At 35.7% G+C, this 18,419-nt stretch overlaps 1 protein-coding gene across 5 annotated transcripts in view; it reads left to right on the forward strand.

Annotated features, from left to right (window-relative positions):
• GRB14 (growth factor receptor bound protein 14) overlaps positions 1-18,419 on the forward strand; it is a 117,227-nt gene that overhangs the window by 38,301 nt on the left and 60,507 nt on the right. For 2 of the 5 annotated variants that reach the window (XM_058715110.1, XM_058715112.1), the window contains exon 3: positions 16,297-16,385. The exons of the other annotated variants lie outside the window; for them this stretch is intronic. In XM_058715110.1, the coding sequence (XP_058571093.1) occupies positions 16,297-16,385 (89 nt within the window). The remainder of the gene's footprint in view (positions 1-16,296; positions 16,386-18,419) is intronic. 5 annotated transcript variants of the gene reach the window in all.

An 18,419-nucleotide genomic window follows, 5' to 3' on the forward strand; every position in this document is an offset into this window, starting at 1 on the left:
TTTTTTCCTTGCCTCATACATACCTAAAGCTCTTTTTTCCTCCTACTTTGCTCTTCCTTTATCAGTCAGTATTTTTACTGAGATATTCTAGTTCACTGATCTTTTTGGCTATATCCAACCTGCTCTTAAGGCCATTTTGAGTTTTTAACTCCATTATTGTCCTTTTCAATAATATTTTTTAAATATCCGTGTTTTAAAACAAATGTTTAGAATTTTTCACAATATTTATTTCATTCAGTTTTGCAGATTTGAGTTCTCTTATATATTCTCCATTTTTTGTCTTCTATTTTCTTAAAAACATTAGTTGCAATTATTTTGAGGTCCATATCTTGTCACTTCAATGTCTAGATCTTTTTCCATGGTCTGTTTCCCTCCTGTTCCACCCTGTCTCTGTCACTTTGGATGCCAGTGGGCTTCTTATCAAATGTTGGACATTGTGTGTGAAAAATTGAACAAGTTCTAGATGAAGTCACATTCTCCCTGGGAGTATTCACTCTATTCTCTAATCAGATGAATAACCTCAATACATTAGTGAGAGTAGCTCAGATGGCCAAAGATAACTGCTATAAGGAGGAGTAGTGGGTGGTGTAGTTTAATGATAAAAGATTTAAAGCTAGGCAAATTTAGAAAAGAGGAAGGGAGATGTGTCTAAAAAAGAGCAATAAGGAACAAGAAGAACTTATGGAAATAGGGCCATTGGGAAGTATGGAACAGTGATCTTCACTGATAATCTGTTGCAGTTAGAAGAAGGAGAAATTGAGAGACGTGGTTGGATTTTATGGGATTTTGTTCCTGATTAACTGTGAGATCCAGAGGAATGGTAAAGGATTTTAGTAATTGGGGAAATGTGGGTGATGAGATGAGAGGAGGTGATGTACATATCCTAAGTAGAGAATATGGGGCCCAAGAATGGATGACCTAGGAGTTCTGGTTTGAGTGACTGACATGAACAGGGAAAAGGGCATAAAGATATTAATTTTGAGGGGCTCGGACAGATAATCATGGTGAAATTGTTAAGGAAGGAGAATCTTTTTATAAGCACTCAGAATTCTGTTCTCCCATTAACTATTCCAGTGACCATTTGGAAGGAGAGGTATGTGGTCATGGAGATCAGAAGCTTCCACTTCATTCCTAGAGTGTGTTATCAGAGATAAAAATAAATAGATTGATTTTGAAGATACTTAGGAAGTAAAATTAGCAGGACTTGGTGAAAAAAATGGATATAGGACGTGAATAGTGGGGCATGTCAGAATTGCTACCAAATTCCTGACTTATGAACCTAGATGGCTGATGGTGATGTCATTGACTGAGCTGGAAATACTAGAAGAGGATCAGCTTTGGGTGGTAGACAGTGACATCATGAGTTTGATTTGGATTTTCTGAGTTCAAGGTGCATTTGAGTCATTCAAATGGGGATATTACACAGCCAATTAAATATATGGGTATACTGCTTCACAGAGATATCTGAGCAAGAGATGGAAGTTAGTGAGTATCTTCCCATAATGTAATTGAAGGTTTTGGTTCGAATAAGCTGGCCGAAGGAGAGACAACAGGGAGAGGCTTGCCAAGACTGTCCACATGTTACTGAAGGGTAAATAGAATGGAGGATGAAAAAAGTCCGTTTTCCTTAGCTTCAAGGAGATCATTGGTGACAGGGTGGGTTAGGACCTTCAGAGTAGAGCCCTTAGATTAGATTTGGAGAACTTTGTTGGTAAAAGAAAGAAAAGGTAGCTGCTTTAGCTGGAGGGAAACTTTAGCATCCTTTGTCTTTAAATCTGAGAGCTTCAATATGTTTAAAAGCCAATGAGAGGAATTTGGGTGAGAAAAGCTTACATACTAAAAGAAAGAAGAGAATATCAAGTAAGGCTCCTAAGAAGCTGGCAGGGAAAGAGGGATGTATTAGTTTCCTACTTTGCTGTAACAAATTACAACAAATTTAGTAGCTTCAAACAGCACACAATTTCAGAAATATGAAGCCAGGGTGTCAGCAGGGCCTTTTTCTTTTTGGAGACCCCATTTCCTGGCCTTTTCTAGCATCTAGAGGCCACCTGCATTCCTGGGCTCTTGATCCTGCATCATTCTGACCCCTGCTTCTGCTTTTACATCTGACTCACTTTCTCTCTGCTTCTGCTGACGCATAGCCTTCCCTAGCTCTGACCCTCCTGCCTCCCTCTTATAAGGACCCTTGTGAATACCGTGGGGCCACCTGGATAATTCAGGATAATCTTCCCTTATCAAGTTTGTTAATTTAATCACCTCTGCAAAATGCTTTTTACCATGTAAGATAACATACACAGCTTCCAGGGATTAGATTATGGACTGTTTCGGCTGTGAGGAGCATTATTCAGCCTATCACAGGAGACAAAGAGATAGTCTTTAGAAGGTAGAAGGGACCAGTTTCTAATTTAATGAGAAAGCTAGAAGGTAGCTGGAAGGTGCAAGATATAGGTAGTTCTGTGTCTGTAGTGGAAATATATTTTGTGGCTGATGTTCACTGTTTGCTCTTTAAAATCAAGTTTGTTTCACTTGCTCCAAGGCAGAAACAGAGACAGGAGATCTGTACCTGAAGATCTGTACCACAAGAAAGTACCACCCAAAAAACTAGAGCACTCCTTCATTTAGCTAATAGCTAATAACCTGCTGGGAACCCAGTGGGTACAGGGATACAAAGATTTCAACACACAGTGGTTATTATCTTTCTGTAGTTGGAGGTTTTCACGGTGTGCTGAATGATCATTTTACCAGAGGAGTTTAGAAAGGATTCCTGGGAACTAAGTTATACAAGATGATCTCATAGACAATTCTAATATTTGCTGATTGTATAAATAATATGTATTTCTTAAATACAATATGTTTTATTTTATTTATTTTATTTTAATTTATTTTTAATTTTTTTAAATAAAAAATTTTTTAATGTTTACTTTTGAGAGAGGGCAAGCATGAGCTGGGGAGGGTCAGAGAGAGGGGGTGACAGAGGATCTGAAGCAGGCTTTGCACTGACAGCAGAGAGCCTGAAGCTGGGCTCGAACCCATGAGCTGTGAGATCAAGACCTGAGCCAAAGTTGGCCGCTTAACTGACTGAGCCACCCAGGCATCCCTATTTTTTAAAAATTTTAAATATTTATTTAAATAATCTCTCCACCCAAAGTGGGGCTCAAACTCATGACACTGAGATCAAGAGTCGAATGTTCTTCTGACGGAGCCAACCAGACACCCCTTAAATAAATGTATTTTAAAGAAATGGGTATTATATCCATAGAATGTATTAAATGTCAATACCAGAAATTCTTGCCAAAGTAAAGAATACCGTAAAGATTCTTAAGGAGCCATTGGCAGTATCTGAGCAGTTCAGAGCTCATGGCACTCTACTTTTATTAAATACTTGACCTTTAACTTGAGGAATCTTATAGTTTTTTTTTTTTTTTAATGTTTATTTATTTTTGACAGAGAAAGACAGAGCATGAGCAGGGGAGGGGCAGAGAGAGAGGGAGACACAGAATCCCAAGCAGGCTCCAGGCTCTGAGCTGTCAGCACAGAGCCTGATGCGGGGCTCGAACCCACGAACTGTGAGATCATGACCTGAGCTAAAGTCAGATGCTCAACTGACTGAGCCATCCAGGCGCCCCTTATAGCTTTTTGTATTTTAATTTTGCAGGAATAGTAAATAATTATAAAATTATAAAAATAAATGCATTAAAAATAACCACTCATGATCCTATCTCTCCTTAATTTCAGTTTCCTCCCTTGAGATCACATTGTTAAAAATTTGGCATGGATTCTTCTAAGTTTTTTTTCTACATTCTTATACTTAGTGGGTGTATATAAAACTTTAGGTATTTTCTTTGTTTGTACACAAATAGGGTCATACTAAATTATTGTTGTGTAATTTAAAAAATTCAACAGTATGATTTTACAAGCTTTTTTGTTAATCCATACCTTACTACTATCAGTTGCTATCTAGAATTCCATAGTCTGAATGCAATGTATTTCATTAATATGTAACCATTTTCAATACATAAATTGTTTCTATTTTTTTCTACTAAACAGTGATGAGTGAACATCCTTCATTTATATATTTATAAACATCCCTTTATGAATATTTAGGCTACTTTGTTGGTAGAGAACGAGAAAAAGAGTACTTATATCAAAGGTTGTGGGTTCTTAGGATTTTTATAGATGCTGTCAAATTTCCTTCCTTAAAAGTTTGTTGTCATTTATTCTTTCATTAGTGTTTCAGAGTACCACTCTTTTCCTAACACTGGTGTCAGTATTATTTGACATTATCCATCTTAAATTTTTGTCCAGTACTGAAAATGCCTTATTTTAACACACATATCTCTTATTAGTAGAAATATCTTTTCAAGTTTTTATATTCAGTGGTATAATATGTTTATGTGTGTTTAAATTGTGTGTCCATTTCTGCCCAGAGTTCATTTGGGGGTTTGTTTCTTTGTTTTTCAGTTAATTTTTAGGAACTCTTTGTGTATTCTGGATATTTGTCCTCTCTTAAGTATGTTGCACATACATACCCTCAGTCTATGCCTTGCACTTGAGTTTTATGTATGTCTTTTATGCCATAAACATTACAAATATTTGTGAGTTAAATGTGTTAACCTTTTTTAGGACTTGTAGGTCTTACTTAGTAAGGCTTTTCCCACCACAAGATTATTAAACCATTTTTTTGGTTATTTCTTCCATCATGTTTATGAATTAGTTAATTTTTAGAAATTTCTCTTAGTGTTCTAATTTTGGAGTCCATTTTAGTATATCAGGTTAGGTAAAGAAACCTGTACCCTTAGTTTACTCAAATGCGCACAGTCAATCTTTTTTGAATGTCTTACCCTTTCTCCATTGATTTTCAATACCAGCTGTTGCATATACACATGGATGTGTCAGTGCCTTTTTAAGAAATGGATGACTGTAGCTTTATATTATATCGGGTATTATCGGGTATGAAAAGACACTCCTCACTGATCTTGTTCTTCTAACTTCCTTGGTTATAATTGTACATTTTCTTTACTCTGAAACAGTTTGACTAGCATAGGAAATTATCTCTTTGTTAAAGGTTACATGGAATTTATCTGTGAAAAAAAACTGTCTGGGGCTGGCCCACCCTTTGGGATGGTGGCTCTTTGACAGCTTTCTTCTATGGTGACTGATGTCTTCAAATTGTCTGGTTTTTTTGGATTCAATATATGTAGATTATACTGCCCTAGAGAATTAATCATTTCATAAAATGGAAAAAGTAGTTTCTCAATATTCTTTTAATTCTTTATTTCTCTGGTATTATTTCTTCTTTTATATACTGGTACTTTATTTTATCTCCTAGATTTGTTTCCCTAACTATCCATTTTATTTTTGTCCCCAAAGAACAGATCTTGTTTATTAGTTCTACCAGTTTACTTTCTACCTTTGTCTTTATTAGTTTATTCCTTCTGCTTTGCTCAGGTTTAATTTAATGATATATTCTAATTTTTGGATGCTAATGAATTTGTTTTCATTCTTGTTTATTAATAGACATGTTGTTTAAGGCTGTGGATTACAATATGGGAACCGTTTTAGCAGTATAAGTTGTGATTTATAGTGTTTCCATTGTATTCCTTATTACTACTATACAGATATTCTGCCACTTCTGTTTTTTCTTAGTTATGTGAAGAGTCTTAAAATTTTTAGATGCTTCCTAATCCCAGATTTAGTAGTAATTTTCATGTTGCTGTATTGTGATCAGAAATTGTTGTCTGCACTCTTTCCAGTGTTAAAATTTTGGGGGGTTTTATCTGTGACCTAAAATGTGACCAAATTTTTATTTTTAAAATCACTTTCTTAAAGAGAAGTTACAATCTCTGATTTAATCTGAGTATTCAATATGTGACAGTCAAATCTATATTATTAATTATATTAGCCTATTTCTATTTTTTATAGTTATAGCTACTTTTTAATCTGCTTGTTCTTTGGGGCACCTGGCTGGCTCAGTCGGTAGGGCATGTGACTGTTCAAGCCCCACGCTGGGCATGGAGCCTACTTAAAAAAAAAGAAAAATTCTGCTTGTTCTTCATGGTTTGAGAGGGTTGGTTAATAATGTTTCTATCTGATTTTCCTTATAGTTCCTTTACTGTATGCTTTACAAGTGTGTATTATATGACAGTTAGATATAATCAACATATTTTTATTGTGATTCACATCATTCAGCATTATGAAGTCATCTTCATTGCTTTTTTAGTGCTGTCCTGTGTTCGGTCTTGCATGATATCGACCACTGTGTTCTTTCTTTCCTTCCCTCCCTATCTGCCTCTCTGTGTTCTTTCTCCACCCCTTCTTCTCTCCTTTTTCCCTTTTCTCTCCACCCATTCTTTTGTTTTCAAACTCAGTTAGTTATACCGATCTTTCTCCCACAGAATAGAGTGGAATCTGCTTAATAATTCAAATGCAAAGTGTTTTTTTTCCTTTCAGTGAGTAAGTTTGGCTGTATTAAATACTGAGATAACATAAAAGTTTAGTATGAATACTGTCATTTTATTTTATATTATATTTTAAAACTTACAGCTTTTGGAAAAGAATTCACAATGTGTTCTGCCTTTTTAGCATTGTGTTCTTTTAATTAGAAAGGTTTATGTTTCTGTTGTCATGACTGCAACAACATAAAAAACCTTAATCCTCTTATTTATTTAAGGATTTATTTATTAATCCTCTGTAAGGAGCGATAATAAACTTAATATTTTTCCTCTTCCTCTTCCCTTTTCTACCAGCTGATTTTAGCATTATAAAATAATTTACTTAAATTCTTTTGTGGTTTATCAGTTTTAAATAATATCTTTTGATCTGAGTAACATTCCATGTTTTTCCTCCTTCGACTTTCATCTTTTTTTTTGTTTGTTTTATGGTTTCTGCATTGTTAAGGCTTATACTGCTTGTATTTTATTATAGCAACATAATGACATAGTGATTTAGTCCCATAAGTAGTTTTGGTATTTATTATAGTCCTTTTACTCTGATTTTTCCAGCCATCTCTTGGATGACTACAGTTTATCTTCTAGTAAATTCCTCAACAAAATCCCATGGGAACACGATTTTATGTGTTTGCATACGTTCAAAACTTTTGAACATTCGCTGTTGCCTTTATAATGAATGAGTTTGGCTAGATTTTAAAATCTCATTTATATTTCTTTGCTCAAGGATTTCACAGGCATTACTCTATCCAGTGGTGTGACCAGAGGCAGTGGGGTCCACCTAAGCGTGTTGTTGACTGTTGTGGATAAATACTCACCTGGTGGATCCCCCCTTACAGCTACTAGAGCTTTTTTTGTCTTGATGTCCAAGGATTCTTTACATTTGAAGTCCAGTAACTTTGATAAGGTATCTTACTGTTTACTGTTAAAAGGTGTTTCTTGGGGGAAGTACGCCCTTTCAATAGGTGTTTTATTAAAAAAAAAAACATTTCTTATATTTTGTCTTCACGAATGTATTCTTTTCGATGATTTTGATTTTCTTCTATGGAGATTCTAGTTATAGGTGTGGAGATCTCCTTAACTTGTCTTTAGATCTCTGTTTCTAATGCTTCTTAAATTTAAAACAGTTTCTCTTCTCTCTTTGGCTGCTCTTCTTGTATTTGTCATCTGTTTACCTTACCTCTGATCTCACTGTAGATTTCAGTACATAGCAGTTAAATCTCTTGAGCTCTGCCAGCCTATGTTTCATCTCCTCTTATTGTTGTGGTGTTTATTCCCTCTTGCTTTTAATTTTCTGGTTTGTGGGTGAACATACATGATTTTACTTCATTCCTTTTTACTCTTGGTTTAAATTTATGTTCTCAAGTTTTATCTGAAATTTGGCAGAACTTTTCTTGCAAGCAGTCTTCTGCCATTTGTTTTTCCTGTACCTTTTCTCCTTTCTCTCCATTATTAGGATGCTTGTATGGATTCAGCAGTGGTTCCATTATATCGTTCATCTTCAAGGAATGGGTGGTTCTTGGAACATATTTATGAGAAAGAAAGCCAAGGTCCAAGTACTAAACTAAGAACCTTTTTCATTTCTGTGTTTGATTTTTTTTTTCAGTCTTTAATTCTTCTATGTTAATGGAAATGGGAAAGTATAATTTTTTTAAAGTTTATTTAATATGAGAAAGAGAGAGAGAGAGAGAGAGAGAGAGAGAGAGAGAGAGAGAGAACATGCACAAGTAGGGGAGGGGCAGAGAGAGAGGGAGGGAGAAAATCCCAAGCAGGCTCTGCACTGTTAGCACAGAGCCCAATATGAGACTCAAACTCACGTACTGGGAGATCATGACCTGAGCTGAAACCAAGAGTCAGACGCTTAACTGACTGAGCCATGCAGGTGACCCTGAAATTTTCTTAATATCATCATTTCCACTGCTACAGAGGTATGATGTTCCCTGCAGAGATGGATTTCTGACTTCCTTTGGTTTTTATTATTTTTCTCTGCCTTTAAAAAAAAAGTCTTTATTTGTTTTTTAAGTTATCTCTGCACACACCATGGGGCTCGAACTCACAACCCCAAGATCAGGAGTCACACACTTGACTGATTATAGGTGCCCCCGGTTTTTATTATTTTTTTGAGGATTTTTGTGCTTATGTTCATGGAGGATATTGATGAGAAATAGGATTATGTTCTGATACCAGTCTGATATTCACAACTGCGGGTAAATATGAATTCTTCTCTCAGGAAGCATTAGGAATTTTATCTTTTCTCTTTGGAATTGTCCCATTTCCCACTATTTATCTAACGTGACTCCTTTTTCATTGAAATTACTTAGCCTTCTGTGGGTCTTTTTACTTTAATTGTTTATAACTTTCATTAGCTCGGGGAACTTCTGCCTTTTTCTTATTTCTTATCCTTTTTTTTTTTTACTCTTTCTGTGACTCATATTTTATTTGTGTTTATCTTTCTGGGTTGTTCCTCGATGTTTTGTTTTGTTTTTTCCTTTTTCTTCTTTTCTTTGACCTTTACTTTACATTATAGGAGACTCTCTCTCAACTTTATCTTCCATATCACTTAATAGTTTTTAGTTTTATTATATTAATATGTTACTGTATTTCCATGCTATTTATAATATCTAGGAATGGTCTATGGTTCTTTGATCTCTCCTGTTAACACAGCATTCTATTTTACCAGTGCTGTAGCACCTTGAATCTTTACCTGATCTAAGGAGTCCGATTAGACTTAAAATTCTAATTTTCTTCTCAATTATTGCTGATATTTTGGGAAGGGGTTTATTTTTTTGTTCATATTTTTATCTTTTTCCCTGTTGTCTATTTTCTTCAAATGTTTAGTAATCCTTGGTTGTCTGTTTATTAATGTGGAATTACTCATTTAGATGTTTCCTTTTTTTTTTTTTCTTTTTGGGGAAGTTTTGGTTGCCTCAGATTCTTCATTCCTTTACTCTTCAGTATTTACGTAGTATTTATAATAAACTTCTATTTAAAAAAAATATATATACACTCTAAACTTAATTTCTTCACCATCATTTCTCTGATACATAAATTCCTGCTGTAATTGCATGTGTTCTTATCACTCTCATCCCAGTGACCTCCTAGCTTCTAAAAATTTTTTCTTTTAATTTTTTTTAAATTATATTTATTTTTGAGAGAGAGAGAGAGAGACAGAGAGGGAGACACAGAATCTGAAGCAGGCTCCAGGCTCTGAGCTGTCAGCACAGAGCCCGATGCGGGGCTCGAACTCACAAACTGCAAGATCATGACCTGAGCTGAAGTCGGACGCTTACCCGACTGAGCCACCCAGGCACCCTGCTTCTAGAAATTCTTTTAATGCACGCCGATTGAAGTACCTTTCTTATATCCCAGAATCGTTTAAAAAAATAGGATTTCTTTTTTCTTACCAAGGAAATACTTCTTTTTTTCTTGCTCCTCTTCCTTCTTCTTGTCAATTTAAGGTTTTGGGAGCATGAAGAGAGGTAGGTGCTGGTTTTCTGTTTCAGCTCTTTCTTGATCTTATCTCTCCAAAATTTCAAAGACTATTTTTCTTCAGAAAACCTTAAAATATATGAAATACAAAGGGCATAGGCAGGATGTTTATCTTTTTTATAGCCTATACTTTTGTTAATTAAAACTTATATTGTAAGCTCATATATAAGAAAAAATTAATGACTTTTGTATGTATTTGGCCACTTGATCCTGCTGTTTTTACCTCCTTGTCATCTTTGAAATCTTGACTCCTTTCTAATTTGGTAATTTCCATTTCTCTCTTGAACTCACTTAGGTCCGTCTCACTGTTTTCCTAACTTCTAGTTAGGATTCTCAGAAATAGCACACTTCATCTTCTACTCTGAGGTAAATTCACATCTTAACAAATATTGCTACCTTTGCAGATGAGAGTCAGATTCTTCCACGTGACATAGAATGACCATTCTTGTCTGGCTCTTCCCTCCATGTTTCTCCAGATTCATCTTTGTGTATGTTTTGTTTACCTGGAATTACCTTCATTCTGGAATCTTTTTCTCACTCAGTGTTAACATGTCTGCTGTCTCATGGTGAAGTTAAGCTCTTTTACTTTTATAGTTCCACCACTTTATTTATAGTCATTTACAGAACTTAACACTTTATTGAAATTATTATTTTTTTTTCAACGTTTTTTATTTATTTTTGGGACAGACAGAGACAGAGCATGAACGGGGGAGGGGCAGAGAGAGAGGGAGACACAGAATCGGAAACAGGCTCCAGGCTCTGAGCCATCAGCCCAGAGCCTGACGCGGGGCTCGAACTCACGGACCGCGAGATCGTGACCTGGCTGAGGTCGGACGCTTAACCGACTGCGCCACCCAGGCGCCCCGAAATTATTTTTAAGTGTCCATCTGCCCTCCTGTAGACCGTAGTCCCTTAGTAGGCGGGCATAGTGCTCCTAGAAACTATGTCAGTTTTAGAATACATAGGCACTTTTAAAATGCTTTGAATGAAACTTGGTTTGGTAATATTTATAATCACTAGGGCTTATAACTCATTCAGTAATTTCTTTTAAAGAAGAAATTTTCTATCAGATTTTAAATCAGTGAGAAATCCTAGCCATTCCTGATAGAAGGAAATAGCTGTCAGAGGAGAGGGAGAAATAGGATAGAGGTAGATCAGATCAGCCTCATCAAGTGAGAAGCCCGATGCCATGTCACATACACAGGGAAGCAAAGCCCTTTAGTAGAGTAAGATAAGCTGGTAGAACTTGAGGTACTGAGTTTATGTCTAAATATCTAGACCATTAATTGCTATCATAAACATTTTAAGATTTATCTGAAATTGGTGTTCTTAGGACAGCAGTTAAATGTAGTGTTTACGTTACTGACCACTAGTAGAACTGTCAGGTAGCAAAAGAATATCCAAATGTTCCTGTGAAGAAGACTGTGTGCTTTTGTTCAGAATAAATCATAAGGCTAGCAATTGTTAAGACGAGAAAGGAGGCTTGTCCACTATGTAACCGGAGCGACTAGTCTTTCCACATTGATTGTGACTGAACATAATGCCTACTGTGTACAGAACGCACTCTGCTAGGTATTCTGGGAGCAGCAGAAGAAATAAGAGATTGGGCCCCACCCTTAAGGACTGTATTTTCATTAGGCAGAAAACCACGGCCTATGGAAGGATTTATTAGCTATTAAAACAATGGATTAGTCTGTGCAGAGTAAGACATGAGCAATAGAAAAGTTTAATTTTTAAAAATGTACAGGGGTGCCTGGGTAGCTCAGTTGGTTAAGCATCCCACTTCGGCTCAGGTCATGATCTTGTGGTTCGTGAGTTTGAGCCCTGGCATTGGGCTCTGTGCTGACAGCTCAGAGCCTGGAGCTTGCTTCGGATTCTGTGTCTCTCTCTCTCTCTTTGCCCCTCCCCCACTCATGCTCTGTCTCTCTGTCCCTCTCTGTGTCAAAAATGAATAAACGTCTCTCTCTCTCTTTCAGAAATAAAGACTAAAAAAAGTTTTTTTAAATGTACAAAATAAGGAGTAGTATAATTTAGATGGGGGAATGACTTCTTGGAGGGATGAGTATTGATCTGAGATTTTGTGGGAGATGATGAACCTGGAGAGGCAATGAGCTGCCCCAGAATGGGAGGCACGATAGCACAACGTAGAGGGGGAAGACGAAGGGGCAGAGCAAGTTATGTTTTGTGTAAAGCAGGTGATTGGTTGATTTCTTGGCCAAAGAAGTATTTGTAGCACTTACTAATCAAGATCCATTCTTCTGGCTTATAGCATTTGATTTTTTTGGCATAAAGCCACTGGGTAAGTCAACATGATGGTAAATTAGACCTGTTCTTACCTCCCAGGAGCCCACATTCTAAATGATAGAAAGTGCACACACATAAGAAATAGCAGCTTGACTCAATTAGTGTATGACAAAAGGTAAAGAGAGAGGATGGAAAAGATGGATATGGTTGGAATCTGTAAAACAGGATTAAATAATACTTGCTTTACCAGGTTGTCACAATAAAATAAAATAACATATGTAAAGTTCCTAATCCTTAATAGGTAACTTATGTGCATGTATTGTGTCTCCCTTCTTCTCCACCGGTCAATTCTAATGTAAACTTGTGGGGAAAAAAAAAAAGAGAGAGAGATGTTCGAAAGAACAGGATCAGTGACATTTTCTGAAGAGGTATGTCTCGTCATGGGCCTTGAAAGATTGGTGGGGTTTAGTGAGCAAACGTTAGGAACAAAGAGGTAGACATACGGAATGTGCTTTTGGGAGCTACGGGAAGCTTTGTTTATGTTGAGTGGGAGAAGTTGGAAAGGCTGGGAACCTAGAGGTTGGCTGGTACCTGTATAGAATCCTCTTCTGCTCTGATCCTACCTTGTACACTGCTCTGACTGATGGTTTACATGTTGTCATGGGTCGGCTCCTTTGGTAAGCAGGAATCAGGAGCTATCAACTTTGAATTCCCCACAGCAAATAGCATAGTATTTTACACCTAGTAAGGCCCTTCACACATATTTATTGACTTAGTAAAGATAACACATGCTTAGGTACATCAGAAACAAGGACTGTATGGTGATATTTCATGCTAATATTATATCAAATTATATAGTACAATGTGGGAAAGAATATTGTAGCGTGGAATAGTGGGGTGTCCTGGGGAAGGCCAGATCTGGGTTTCACCGTGGCTCATTGACTTACGCACCTTGTGAACCTGGGCGGGTTCTTTTGCAATATGTACTTATATCTGAAACCATTTCTTAGCTATCTGTTCTTCTGGCCTTTGTTTCCTCATCTGTTGACTAGCTAGTGCCTACCTCATAGAGTTGTTATAAGGATTCAATGAAAACTAGCTCAGTGCCTGGTTCATATTAGGTGCTCACATATATTGTATTAATAATCATAATAATAGTTATTTTTTGATATTCTTAATCCACATTGAAACCTTGATATGCATCTTTTGAGGGGCAAAATGTACTCTATTGCTATCAAAATACTGAGCAAGAACCAAAGTAATGTGCAGTGCTGTCCTATATATTTCACTGTGGATCCTGCTGTATTAAGCTCAAAATCCTGTTTTATCAAATTTCAGTTTTGGAAATAAGGACCTGAGCCACAGTATAAGGAAAAGGGGCATCTTAGGCCCCTTTCTCTGTGACAGCAAAGCATTTTCAGCAGCTGCCTCGGTCTCTTCCAGGCCCACACAAGCTTGGTTTCCTTGACCCTCACAGCAGTTCTAAAATTGTTGGCCATGGGTTTTTATCCTCATTTTGCAGAAGCTGAAAAAAACTAAGGGTCAGGTGACAAGGTTAGTGAGTGTGAAAGTCATTTATAATAATGGTAAAAAAGGCATAGGCTAAAGTTAAATTTTGAATCAGTGTCTATAATAAGTAAGAAGTAAGATAAAACACAGTCAATATGAACACTTGGAAAGGATCACTGAAAAAGGAGACTCTGCCTGTCTTAAGTGTGAATGTCATCTCATTAGTCTTTTTGCCTATTGACGAGGAAAAAGTGTATGTAAGTTTCATTTTTCAAAGACAGTGACCTTTTTGGCAACATAGAGTCACAAAATGCCACACTTTGCTCTTCATGGTTTTCACTGGAATTTTTTAAACTTCAATTTTCGAGTATTCCAAAGAGATGACCTATCACACAAGTTGTCTGTCAAGTGTTTTTTTAAGCCCTTATAGGGCAGGTATATTGCACTGCAATAAATATAGATCCTGGGCATCATTTTGACTTGAAGGATTTTTTTAGTGTTTAAGAAGCTCTATAGTGTCAAGTGAAACAGCATCTTTGACTTCCCACTCACCTAGACCTCAAAATGCAGACTCTGCTTTGAGAACCTCACTTTGTATCCCTATCAGCTATCAAGTTCTACGTATTCTTTTCTCCTAATCACTTTTCAAAGAAAATGTCATTTCTGTATATAGTTTCTTCTACCTTGGTGCATCCTTGATACTTGACGTCTAATCACCATTAGGCTCACCTAACCCAGTACTGGGTATGATTTTTTTTTTTTAATTTAAAAATGTATGATCTCTATTGCACTTTGAGATAGTGACCATGTCTTATTCAACAATATGTTCCTACCACCTAACACGCTGCCTAACATATAGTGGGTACTTTGCCTCATTATTTAGGGACATGAACTGCTTTGATGATGGTGGAATTCCTTTTTTGAGACGAGAGATAACACATCTTTGTAATATTCAAAGACTAAATTGAGAAAAGGAGAAAGAAAAAGCCAAATACTATAGATAATAATCTTGACATTACGTAGTTACTGTGGGCTCTGTTATTGCTGGCCTGCCAAAAAAGTGACTCAAGGTTAAACCAGAATCTTTCACTTTACAAATGGTAACTCCCATCCTAGTATTACTAGATTTTTAATGATATTTTTTATTTTAAAAGGCCACAATAAACCTAATTCGATAAGGATCAAATGAATGCCCCAAATTAGATCCACCTGTGACTTTTTATATTAAGTGGATTTCCCTCCCTAGCTACCATTGTGAGGGATCTATGTAGGTTTTGAAATTCAAAGTAGGGAACCCTAGAGTTTGTAGTGTCTCTTTTTCTTTTCAGGAACAGGAGATCACTGTGCATATAAAACACACCCAAAATAAAGCAGTAAAGTGAACCCTGCTTAGTAGCAGTCCAGATAATGAAATGGAAAGTTTGTGTCTGAGATGCCTAGAATCTTCCATTTTGCCTTGTTACTATACAACAGCCACCTTGTAATCTAGCAATTACAAGGAGTTTCCCTTGTACTGAATACAGTGGGTTATTCCATGTGTCACAGTTGAAGAACACAGAGTAGATGCTTGTTAAGTCCTCAGTACAGCAGGGATCTTATAATTACAGTAGCTCTGATTAGTTTCAATACTGTGATACTTTTTATCATTTTGAGTGTTTCTTTTAATCTTCATTTAGACTTCATTGCAAACGTTCTTGTTAGCCACCAATGATTTTACTTTGATGCTCCTCCAATCCCCCCAGATATTCTACTTTTCAATTATTTTAAGAAAAAAGGCAAAATGCCTGTTAAAATTTTGAATTTGCATTGAGCAATGATTATTGTTTAAATACTTTTAATTGAATGAAATATGCTAGGTTACACAGGTCTGTGCTTTTAAAAACTGATAAGCATTTGCAATTCATATATTGTGGTTTAATGCCCTTTTTAAATTTAACATTATTTTTAGGTTGATTGTTAAGGTAATATTTAACAGAAATACTTAAGTGTGTAACCTCAAGGATAGTTGAAAAGCCCATAATACAAAAATTTTAGCTGTTAAAGAAAAAATGCATCAATGAATATTAATAACCTTTTATATAACACGTAAATTAATACTTTGGGACCAATTCTAACCTCAGGATTTTTTGTGCCTTATATAATATGTAGCAATCGACCCATTTATCAAATTTATGAGTTACACAAGTAAATTAAGTTCATCTGCATATTTAAGTTCTTTAAATAGACCAATGTAAACAGTTTCTTATCTGCCATATGTTGAAATGTTTTAGTAAACTAAAGACATAACTGCTTAGTCAACAAAGATGGCATTAAATTGCACTGTTTTGGAAAAAAAAGTTAAGTGAACTAGATGCCTGTTAATCTGGTTCTTTAAATATCATAAACAAAAGTATCAGAATGTGTTTCCAAGGACAAAGGCGGAGTTTTCCCGGCTTTGATTGGTTGCTGCCTTGTCCTGTCCCACGGCCATCCTTAATTGGCTTTGGGTAGATTGGAATCACATAAGCAGAGTGACATTTATTACTTTCCTAGTTTCTTTACACTGAGCCCTGAGATTCCCAAGTAGTAACTGTAAAAGATTTCTTTCATTTCGTCCATGATCTACAAGAGGGGATCATTCTACGAAGAGCAGGCATGAGTCTGAGTGCGAGAAGAGTCACTCTGCCTGCAATAACGCCAATAGTCCTACAGAAAAGGGTATGTGACTTCTTTTGCCTTTTTTTTTTTTCGTTTTGCTGTTTTTCTTTCTTTCTGCTACCGTGTGTTTATTAATATGTTGGAAACTTTAGTTACGTATCCTGAGAGAGATTGTCATTCATTGAGGCTAGAGGTAATTAAAGGGTGTATTATTGAAATTAGACAAAAGGGGGAAAATGCTGTGCTAGAATGTCTCTGTGGTAAAAAAAAAAAAAACAAAAAAAAACTCCATGGAAAAGCAGTTTGGTCTCGATTTCAGGGCATTGTGATTTAGAGAGTATTTGAAGCTTTTGCTTTTTTTTTTTTTCCTTCTGTAACTTCAGGCCTCTTTGCCTTTAGTTCAGTAGAAAATCTGCTAGCTATTATGTTTTATATTTGTGTACTGAGAAGCAGTTTCTTTGTTTCCCTATAATTCATAATACATCCATCTTCATTGTTGAATGGACTATATAATTGTTTTACTGTTTAACCATATGGCACCAGTTTATTAGCCTCTGGTTTCTACCAATTTCTATTGAGTTGCTGCCTATTTGCTTAAGAAAAACTTTCCATTATATTCCCTTGTGAAAGAGGTTTCTGTTAATTATTAATGCAATCAATCCTGTGTATGAAAATATTGTATCTACTGGTTTTTTGTAAAGCTTATTTCCATGTCTTACTTGCAGCATCGTATTTTATAAGGTAATGATAAGTATAACATGCGATGTAGTATTTATAATACTAAACTTTTCTGGTAAATACACCAAATAAGAACAATGCATTTAAATCCTTAAAGAATCAAATCTCCAGTATAGAAAACAAAAGCACCAACCCACATTTTTGGCGATATGCTTTCTGAATGGTTTTGGTGACGCTAGAAACTAATGTTTATTTCCGTACCTGACTTTTAATAGTTAACTGTTAGTTAGCTATTAGTGTATTCCGTAAGTCAAAGGTCATGGTTTAATTTGTTTAAATATGACAAATATAACAATTAAGGTGTTTTTTTTTAAAAGAAAAGTATCTTTTTTATTGTTTTTAATTTTTAGGTTTTCAGTTTATTTTCTTACACAGTCAACCATTTATTCACTAGGGACATTTTATTTGGCATTGGAATTGTATATGGTAATTTTGCCAACATTTGTTCTTTATCTTTCTTCATGTCTTTTTCTCTCATCTTAAGCAAATTTAATTGAAAATGCTTTGAGCTTGAATCTTTATTTTGATTTAGACTTAGCATTAATAGTGACTGTATATATAGATTCCCTGACTCACTGGAATGTGAAAAGTATACTAATATGTATCAAATATGTGTTCTTATGTCTGAGTTCTTGATCCAATTAATATTGCAATTTAGAATAACCAAGAAGCTTCCATCATGTTCTTTTGGATGACATGCTGGTGTGGTAGGAAGCATACTACCTGAGCTGTCTGTTTACTAGCTGCGTGACCTTGGGCAAGTCACTTAAACTCGTGGTCATTACTTCTTCACCTGTAACATAATAGTTGAGGGATTTTCATTAAAAGCTTTCTGCAGTCTTACCTGTGTCTGTAATTCTGTGAATCAAATAATATATTTTGTATTTTCATAGTTAAAATATTTAAACCATTTATTTTTTTTTTAGAGTATTAAAACATTAGAAAAAGATGCTGTCATTTTCAAGGACTTTGAGCACTTAATCCAGGGCACTTCGTATGAATAAAACTCGGCTAGAAAACCCAGTACTGACTGGTAAATAGCAGAACAAGAATATTCTGGAAAGCTGTGATTATAATTGGTGTTAAGTCTGAGCTGCCGATGGTCACATCATTGTGATTTCTCTTGGTCTCTTATAATAAGCTGCTTGTCAGGTTTTTATTATAATAATTACATAAGTAATTGTGCCCAAGTCCATGTTATTCCTTTCCAGCGAGTACACATATTAAATTTCCACGTAATTTAGGACATCACCATTCGCTGAAGGTACTTATGGTATTTCTTTGTCCTGGCATTTTAACTCCTAGAAGGCCCCTTATCTAGAAGACTATCCCGAAAATCTTAACATCTCTTACTTT

Source organism: Neofelis nebulosa, chromosome 2 (genome assembly GCF_028018385.1).
Source record: "Neofelis nebulosa isolate mNeoNeb1 chromosome 2, mNeoNeb1.pri, whole genome shotgun sequence".
NCBI lineage: Eukaryota > Metazoa > Chordata > Mammalia > Carnivora > Felidae > Neofelis > Neofelis nebulosa.